Source organism: Acartia tonsa, chromosome 3 (genome assembly GCF_053477335.1).
Source record: "Acartia tonsa isolate MP-2025a chromosome 3, ASM5347733v1, whole genome shotgun sequence".
In the NCBI taxonomy this organism is placed as follows: domain Eukaryota; kingdom Metazoa; phylum Arthropoda; class Copepoda; order Calanoida; family Acartiidae; genus Acartia; species Acartia tonsa.
In genome coordinates, this window is record NC_137262.1 from 53470807 (window position 1) to 53480476 (window position 9670).

The following is a 9670-nucleotide window of genomic DNA, read 5'->3' on the forward strand; positions in this document are numbered from 1 at the left end:
AGGCACCTGTCCAATATTTTTAGTGAGCTTAGCGAGATCCGGCGCAGAATAAACAATGACTTACCGGCGGCGTCATATTGGCAGTTGCAGCAGGCTGGAACTTCTGACGGTGCTGGGGCTGGCAACGGAGTGATGATGGTCTCGGGAGGTGTTCAGGTCACTGGTGGCGTTGAGATGGAAGTGGCAATGTCGGCAGATGGGCCAGCGGTTGCTGCAGAGGTGGCTGTTGCGAATGATACCGCCTCAGCGGTAAATGATGCTGTGATGGTGGCTGTAGGAGGGCCTGTAACTGCTGCAGCGAGTAATGCTGTCATAGCGGCAACAGTGGGCGTTTCGGCTGAGGTTGGTGGAGGGGCGCTGAACACTCCTCCTCCAGTGGGTGAAGGAGAGGAAGGACTGGAGGCCGGGGTTAATTTCGATGTAGGTTCACCCAGTGAAGACATTGATCCTAGTTTATTGGATCAACCTGATGGATGGTGAAACCATGCTTAGCTGGATGGTTTCAGAAGGGGGTAAATGTCATATATTTATGTTGTGATGTCATATATTTAAGTTTGCAGACCATATGTTAATTGTTACTCTTAATTGCTCTTTAATTGCTCTCAGAAAGAATAAAGAGAAAATATATTTAAGTCAGTTGATATTGAGAGTCCTAACACAGAACATTATCTGGTTTGGGTTCGAGTCTTTATTAAGACCAATACAGCTATTTACAGACATCCTACTACTTTAGATAGTTTGCATAGGCAGATATTCTACCCCTTCAAAGTGCATAGTTAATTAATACATTGTATTAATTAAACAGACAGTCATCCTGTTGTTTGGTGTCCTGATATACAGACAGACATCCTGCTACTTCAGAACTATCCAGCTTTGAATAATCAGTAGTTTTGACTTATTAACATATTTAATCATTTCTAAATATAGTATCAATATATAATCTTATTTACTCAAAAACTGCATTTAATCCAATATAATAAATACTTGAAAATCTGTTTGCATTTTGAATTGAACATTAAGTCTACTCTATCATTAGCTTATGCTGTTTGTCTATATCACACTACGCTGTGACTTATCATAACAAACCCTCTGCACTAATCTTATTATATCACCATTTATATCATGACCGATGTTGACCCCGCTATCCAGCGGTCAAACTGGCCTGCCTAAATGTGGGGAGGGACTCAAACACGCAGCTATCACGCGCCCCTCACGCGATTATACAACCGGGAGGCGCTGCCTCCCCTTTTACCACAGCTGCCCCCACAGCCTGTCTACCGCCGGGAGCTAAGCCCTAGCGTCCCACACCCCCTTCAAACCTAACCATTGTTATAATCTGTTGTATATATATATAGTAAACATTCATTGTAAATATTATTCAGTTAAATATATAATTTCTGTATGACTAAATCCTGCTAGTTTGTTTTGGTAGAATAATTCAAGGCTAAGGCTCGTTGAACTCGAACTCGCAACCCTGTGAGCTGAAACGTTCGGCTTACCATATAAGCATATACATAATTTACCTAGCTGAGAAGAGACTCCACCAATAGAAGCACATATTGATAACAATCCAACTCCATTTTAGTCATACTTATTAAATATACAATCGGACTAACATGACTATAAGACTCAACCCATAGAAGCACATAGTGATAACAATCCAATTCCATTTTAGACAGACTTATTAAACATACATTTGGACTGATTACTAAGTATACAGAAGCTTCGCTATATATAATGATAATTTACCTAGCTGAGCTGAGACTCAATCCATAGAAGCACATAGTAATAACAATCCAGTTCCAAGAAAGAATAACCAATCTCTTCAACAGAAATCCTCTTTTCACTAAAGTAAAAATGAATAATTTTTGTTTTTACAATTTTTACTTGTAAAATAGGACGGTAAATGATTTTCAATAATTATAGAGAAATAAACTAAGCAGAATTGAAATTATGTTTATTGAAAGTTTCAGAAAGAAAAGGGCAAATCTGGCAGATATTATCAATAAATCTCTGAAAATGACTTATTCGTTTTATAGTAAATAAACAATATAAGATTGGCCTTATAGTGACGTGCGGACGGACTTACATACATATCTTTGAAATATAGTAAATGAGCTTCTAAAAGTAAACGTAAGAACATATAAATTGCCTGATTTTTTTTACAAAACAAGGACGACAACATCCATAAAAGCGAAACTTTTAAATGGTAGTAAAAACTAACATTAACACTTAAGTAGTAGTGTCGGAACTGAATATAATTATATTATATACGTTTAAACAAAAGTTTTAAAATTTGTTGCAAAACTGTTTAAATATAGGATACTGTTTAAGGACATACTTACATTTCTAGAAATTGATTATAGAGAAGCTTCGCTTATAATAATGTACTGTATTGTCCTAGGAATGAGGAATGGAGTAAATATATCACATAAAAATTGTTGTCAAAAAAGTAAAAATGGGTATGTTTCAAATGGACGTACGGACTTTCTGGTAACGATGAAAAAATTGTACCTAACTGTTAAAGTAATCATCCTGCAAAGTTTGAAATCGAAAGGACAATCCTAACATGTCTAAACTGACGTAAAGAGCTAACCGTTACGGACGGACGGATGGGCCTAGCCTAATTGTAAAAATGCTTTGCTTTAAATATATAAATATATATTTTCTAATCTTTTGACCTAAACTTTCTACTTATTACGTGCAAAAAAATGTTCTTAGTAACAAGCTAATGTGGAAATAGGAATAAAATTTCTCAAATAAAATAAAAAGAATGATGATAAAGATATTTTGCAAAATAAATAAATAAAAATTTCTTCAAACAGTAAGGAAAATAATTAAGTTATAATATGTATTTTAAAATGATCATATCAAATTAAAAAGTATACATATGTCTCATAGCAGCTAAGTAAATTACATTTGCTTACAGAGTATAATCTTTTATTCAAATCAAGCTGAATAAAATCAGACTGACAATTATAATTAGAATCTTCGTTAGTAACATAATTTAAAAAAACTAATATTTTTAAAGATTTTTTTTACATATTCTTGAAATTAAATGCCTGAAATATATTAAGCATACTTTTAAATTTGCAATTTGAGACATTTTTTTACAAAATAGTTTAGTGTCATGTCTGACCCATAATTCAAAATAATTTAATTTTTTCTGTACATATTTTCTTTACTTGAATCAATTAAGAATTTCATCTTTCAGCAAATCATCAATCATTCCGATTTTTGATTATTAATCTGTCTCTTTATTTTTGTTATTTTGTATTGTTTATTAATCCATCTATCTATCTAACTAACAAACTAAGTAATGCAAAATTTGTTTCAAAATCTGACTGTCTATCTATCCACCTATCTATCACATCATCAATCTATCTATCTGTCTACCTAAAGTCCACATACTGATGTTTTTATCCTCCTGGTCCTGCTCCTTTCCCTCCAGAATTTTTTATTATCTATCTATCTATATATGTATATCTATCTAACTATCTATCTATCTATCTATCTACCTACCCAAAGTCCACATACTAATGTCTTTATCCTCCTGGTCCTGCTTCTTTCCCTCCAGAATTTCTACTATCTATATATCTAACTATCTATCTATCTATCTATCTATTTACCTACCTAAAGTCCACATGCTAATGTCTTTATCCTCCTGGTCCTGCTCCTTTCCCTCCAGAATTTCCAGATTTTCAGGTAGTCTTTTCTAAAATATTTACAGACATAAAGTTTTTGGATATTAAGCTTATCGTAAACATCACCCGTCTGTCCTTCCAGAAGGTTCTTTTACCATGTGAAAAGAGAATATAAGTTTGTTTGCCTGTTTTTCATATCATTTAATTTTATTTAAGTTCTTCAGTACATATAGATAAAGATTTTTTTTTGTATATTATCTTATTCATGTACCCTTGGTTTAAGAATAGATATCTTATTAAAATGAATTAGTACCTGATTAACTCTTGCAGCGAATCTCAAGCTTTTCATTGCATCTGTATCTCTACCTAAAAGATGTTTATTATAAGTTTGTGATTAGTAATTATAAAAAGATCCACTAATAAGAGTACTTCTTGATGTATTGTCCCTGCTAAAGTGCTTTTCCGTAAAACGTAAATCAAAATAATTGGAAGTGTGTGTGTGTAGCTTATGAACTTGATAACCACAGTACTGATATGGTTTCCTTTACAGTGAAAGGTCCAGGGCAGGTTTGCATCTATTTTTTATAAGAGTACCTTTACCCTTCTAACAGAAATTGCCTCTGGAAAACAATACCCCCCCCCCCCACAAAAAAAATGTTTTACATTTTTTCTATTTCCCTTAAAATACTAAAAGAAACCTCAATTTAGCTAAAAAAGGTTTTCAAACCTTACCTCTGCTGGAAAGCCATCTGGCAGTTTCAGGTAGCAAAAACTTGGAGGATATTAGGAATAGGTTGACAACTGCAATTACTAACTGCAGGTTTCTCCAATTTCTACAAAAAAAAATATATAACAATGGAAACAGGATAAACGTGGTTATTATGACAGGCGAACAATTTTCGTCAATTTAGTTGCTAACATGGGCATCATTTATTGGTCAGTTCTTTCAGTAGGAGGGGAGGAGATGGGAAGATCGTTATCTTAACCAGCTGCAAGGTTTACTTTATTAGAGGACATGATAATCTAGTGTAAGATCTCAGTAATAATAAATCCATTGTTATAATTTAGTAAAAATTAAGTAAAATTTATAAAAGTATTTTTTCCCTAGCATTAACAATCATTGAAAAGAACAGTAAACTGCAATCAAGTTATCTTTACCTGATGAAATAAGCAATCAAGACTAAGTACATGTAACCGAGAGCAAAGGGTGTCTGTGCCATTACACTAACTAAAACAAAAAGAAAAAAATTATTTGTAATTCAAATTGATTGAAATTAAAATAAATTTTTCTTTAATTGAAACAAAGGCAAGTTTATGTTTGTGTGTTCAAGACTGCTTAGATAATTCATAGGCATGCAATGGGGGGGTGTTGAGGGGTGTCAACACTCTCCTTATAATTGAAATTGTAAAGGTCTGCATTCCCATTTATTGTTCCCCGTCAAGAAATACACCCCTCCCCCTATGATAAAAGCCTGTGCACGCCACTAGTACACAAACTCTTATAGTTTGTTCAATGCCAAAATAGAAGATTGATTTATTAGCGATCTTATAGAATAAAAGATGTTATTATAAACAATATGTTTTACCTTTTGTTCTATAATCAGAGGAAATCCATTCAAATAGATAGACAAATCCAACAATAAAGCATCCAATACCAGATCCTGCTGACACTATGTTCAACAAGGTAAAAGCCAGGTACGACCAGGAGAATGCCAGCAGGATCTAGATAGATAGATAGAAAGAAAGAAGAAAATATTAATAGATTTATAGATATATAGATAGAAAATAGATAGATAGATAAAAAGATAGGTAGATAAAAAGATAGATACATAGAAAGACAGATATACAGATAGATAGTTAGATAGATAGATAGGTAGATAGATAGATAGATAGATAGATAGATAGATAGATAGATATATAGATAGATAGATAGAAAGATAGATAGATAGATAGATAGATTGTGACAGAAAAGTTACTAGTTTTTATAATTTTAATTTACTATTTGTATGATTTAAAAAAAATTTTGATAAGTATTTTCTAAAATGTTTAATAAGACAAACATACAGACAGATAGATAATTACCTGAGCTGTAGAAAGAATGGTACAAGCCAGGGCCATGCTTGGCACCCTGCCAAAATTATCAGACAACCCACCAAAAAAGAATAACCCAACCAGTATAGATAGATAGACAGACGGATATATACATACCTGAGCTGTAGAAAGAATGGTGCAAGCCAGGGCCATGCTTGTAACTCTGCCATAATTATCAGACAACCAACCAAAAAAGAAAGATCCAACTAGGATAGATAGATAGACATACATATAGAAATATACCTGAGCTGTAGAAAGTATGGTGCAAGCCAGGACCATGCTTGTCACCCTGCCATAATTATCAGACAACCAACCAAAGAAGAAAGACCCAGCTAGGATAGATAGACAGACAGATAGATAAACAGATAGATAGATAGATACCTGAGCTGTAGAAAGTATGGTGCAAGCCAGAGCCATGCTTGTAACCCTGCCATAATTATCAGACAACCAACCAAAAAAAAAAGACCCAACAAGGACACCTGACATACGAAGGATTCCACTCCAACTCTGAAAATAAAGCTTTTAAAATAATAGTCAAAACTAATGATTAAATTAAAATTTCGAATAAAGTGAAGTTTTGAAACTTTTTTTACCAATACCATTAACCTAATCTGCATAAAAAGGTGTAATTTTACAAATGATTTGGAGCACATAATTCCATCGCCCATGGTCACGTCTCTGATCTCACTTTATCAGTACCAAGTATACCAAGGTTTATCTATATGAAACTTCACTGTAAAGAAGAACTATTTCAGTTCAGCAGTTAGCGAGATACTTACCTTCAGGCAAAACAGCTTACTACTTTACATAATAGGACATACAAACCTTTAAAGCTCCTTTATCGCAAACAATATCAAACTCTTGAGATGCTGAAGTTTGTACCACTGAAGTGTCATACACCCAACTCTGAAAAATAAACAATGCAATTCCTTAAATATGTTCATAATTGTTAGAATACTAATAAAATTAAGAATTACAAATTAAAAGCAAAAATATTTTTAAATTTTTTATGGTTTTTTTGTGGAAACTTCAAAATAAGAATATTAAATGAGCTGCTACTCTATATTTGTTGATATTTATTTGTCTGACTAAATTGTTAAGCTTCACCTTTATGGATGTTGTCATCCTTTTTTTAAAAACCTACCTGACACTTTTCTCCCATATCATCCATACATGTAAGGTTGTCTTCAAATATACTTGTATCAAAGTCAAACAAAGTACTAAAAAGTATAGTTATTAGCAAATGGGTTGAAAGTGTATGTGATCAATTAGTATTATAATTAATTAAGTATTATATAAGATTTTTCATGGGGGTGTGAATGTAACCCTCTTCCCCATTATAAACTACTGCGCTCCTAGTACCAAGAAAAACTAACCTAAAACACAATAATAAAATCTAAAAACAAAATAACCTAAAACTATCCTAGAACATATTTGAATCTTCTGTAAAGTGGAGAACCCAATCGGTTGAGCCGTTATTAAAATCTTGAGCAACAGATAAAAAAAACCTTACTACTTTATATAATAGGATAACCTGTTATTTATATTGCAATGATAATTAGGTGTATAATCTGTAAATACTGAAGCATAAACACCTAAAAATCAATTAGTTGTACTTTTAGCTTTTTTGTCTGTTTTTAGTGTGAGTAATTTTTACCAATTACTATACATTTATTTTTAATTCAATTAAATAACCTATAAAGAAAGGAAAAATTGGACTTATTATACTTGTTCTCAAAGCATGACCTTTTATTCAATGACATAAAAAGTAGGGGACTTTTCTAAATCTTGTTTTTAAGTACAAACTAAGTGTCAACCTATACCTATACTTTCCTATAGTTTAAGTCTACAGAAGGTATGATTTAGTTTTTTACAACCAGGGACAAGGAAATGTGATTCAGAAAAACAACTCTAAGTGAAAATTTCTCCACAAACCCCTTCCTCATTTCACTCCACCCCCCCCCCCTTCTTACCCACTTCCCTTCAGTTACACCAAAAAAATAAGTTTTACACCAACTCTACGCCAATAAAATATTTAATTTTCGGTATTTTCAAATGAAACTAATTTGCTGAATAGCAGCCACTGATCACAACTGGGTGTACATTATTTTAACTTTTATTATCCCTTAAGATCCCTACTGAAAACTAGCTAAAATCTGTTGAAATACACTTACCAGTGGCAAAAGATCCTTGAATACAAATGACATATAATCCAATAAAAAGGTGAAATAATCCGCAGGACCCTACTTCATTCTAAAAAATTATTATTATTTTATTTTTTGAATTCTTAAAAACAAATGTATCAAAAAAGGGGCAAACCGACAGGATAGCTAGCACTTTTTGAGAAAGATTTGCCATGATTCATTTTGAAACTTTTAAAAAATATAGAGAAAATATTATGATATTTACAGTAGAGCAAGGATGTTTTTTTTATACTTACATCTAAAATATCATCTATGGTACTAAATTGTTTTTGTTGTTTTCCCTCTTCTAAATTTTCTCTGTGATCACCATCTATTGAGTGTACTCCATGACAACAACTAAACAATAAAAAGTATTTTATTTCTCTTTTTATTTTTTCTCTTTGGTCCCAAAAGAAAGCTAGCTACCAATTATATAATTTATAAAAAGCATAAATCTTTTTTTTATTTATCTTTTGTTTGTTATTCTGGTATCCTTTTTTATTGTTTTATAAACTAATCTTCCACTATCTATCAATTCATCAATCTATCCCTATACAAAATGAACAGGATGTGAAACTTCTTATAGGTTATGGGGAGGGTACGTTAGCTCCTCGATGCCATGAGAAATCACCCCTAAAATATCTCCCCCTTCCCTTTCCCTCAAGTGCACCAAGGGGCCTCTAGGGGCGTGGCCGCTAGTCTTAAAAGTATATTACCTCAAACCAACTCTAGAATTGCAGCTGTTGCTACATTTTTCTCCAGATTTTGCCAAAGCCTTCAGCTTTGAAAACGGCTGTAATAAACCTTTTTTAGACTTTTCCTTGTCCATTTTTATTTCTGAAAAAAAAATTCACACTCAAGTCAATAAACAATAAATTAGTCTTCCCCCTTAGGTAGCTGGTAAATGTTGAAAAAGCAACTCAATAATATGTTGGAAATATTCCTTTTTTTTTTGTTGATATTTTAATAACTCTTAGATATCATTTAGAAAACAATGTTTATACATACATTTTTTATATCATATAAAAAAAAATACTTAAACTAAAGATACTCTATAATTTCTTTACTAAATTTTGTTTGATTATAATGTTCACTATATTTGACTTGATATTGTATTGGATAAACATTTACTGAATTCAAAATCAGATCTGAAATTGTAATCTTCTTTCCGTATTTTTCCATGGTAAAAGTTATTTCATTTGTACTATTGACTATTATTCACTTATGCAATTAAACAAGGATGACAAATTCCAAAGTTTCTTCTCAGAGACTTTAGAAATGTGTATCTACTTGTATCCCCCACAAAAGACACACATATTCCAGGGATCTAAAGTGATAAGATAATGGCCAATACATTAGTGTACATCCCCAATGATTATACACAACTTATCCCTTCTGTAGATTACAAATAGTGGTTAAATCGTTTGGACATAAAAGTCTCGAAAGTTGTTTAGCCAACAAATTAGAAAACGTTATTATAAAATTTTTGGTGCCACACTTTGCTCCCTGCATATATCTAGTCAACCTTACAAATTTAAATAAAGTCTTAATCTACAACACAGCTAAACATTGTATATTTAGGGAATGACTTACCTAACCTAATCCCTCTGGATAAAATCTACTTTACAACTATTTCTTAGAAGAATCTAAGATAAAAAAGCCGTAAATTGTATGTACAGAAAATTCACAATTATCAGAGACAATTATACAGTTGCTACGCCCCAAAACAAACCTGGACAAAGGAATTTAGCA

The 9670-nt window shown here is 32.3% G+C and overlaps 1 protein-coding gene across 1 annotated transcript in view; it reads right to left on the bottom strand.

Annotated features, from left to right (window-relative positions):
* The window catches only part of LOC145314997 (organic cation transporter protein-like), a 32123-nt gene extending 23372 nt beyond the window's left edge, over nt 1–8751 (bottom strand). Inside the window, exons 1-13 of the mRNA XM_080155065.1 lie at nt 8635–8751; nt 8176–8275; nt 7910–7988; nt 7270–7330; nt 6880–6955; nt 6561–6641; nt 6117–6242; nt 5231–5366; nt 4803–4872; nt 4377–4477; nt 3958–4010; nt 3634–3715; nt 1750–1846 (exon numbers count right to left, since the gene is read on the bottom strand). Of these exons, the coding sequence (XP_080011191.1) occupies nt 1750–1846; nt 3634–3715; nt 3958–4010; nt 4377–4477; nt 4803–4872; nt 5231–5366; nt 6117–6242; nt 6561–6641; nt 6880–6955; nt 7270–7330; nt 7910–7988; nt 8176–8275; nt 8635–8747 (1175 nt within the window). The 5' untranslated portion in view covers nt 8748–8751. The remainder of the gene's footprint in view (nt 1–1749; nt 1847–3633; nt 3716–3957; nt 4011–4376; nt 4478–4802; nt 4873–5230; nt 5367–6116; nt 6243–6560; nt 6642–6879; nt 6956–7269; nt 7331–7909; nt 7989–8175; nt 8276–8634) is intronic.
* Nucleotides 8752–9670: the final 919 nt, after the last annotated feature.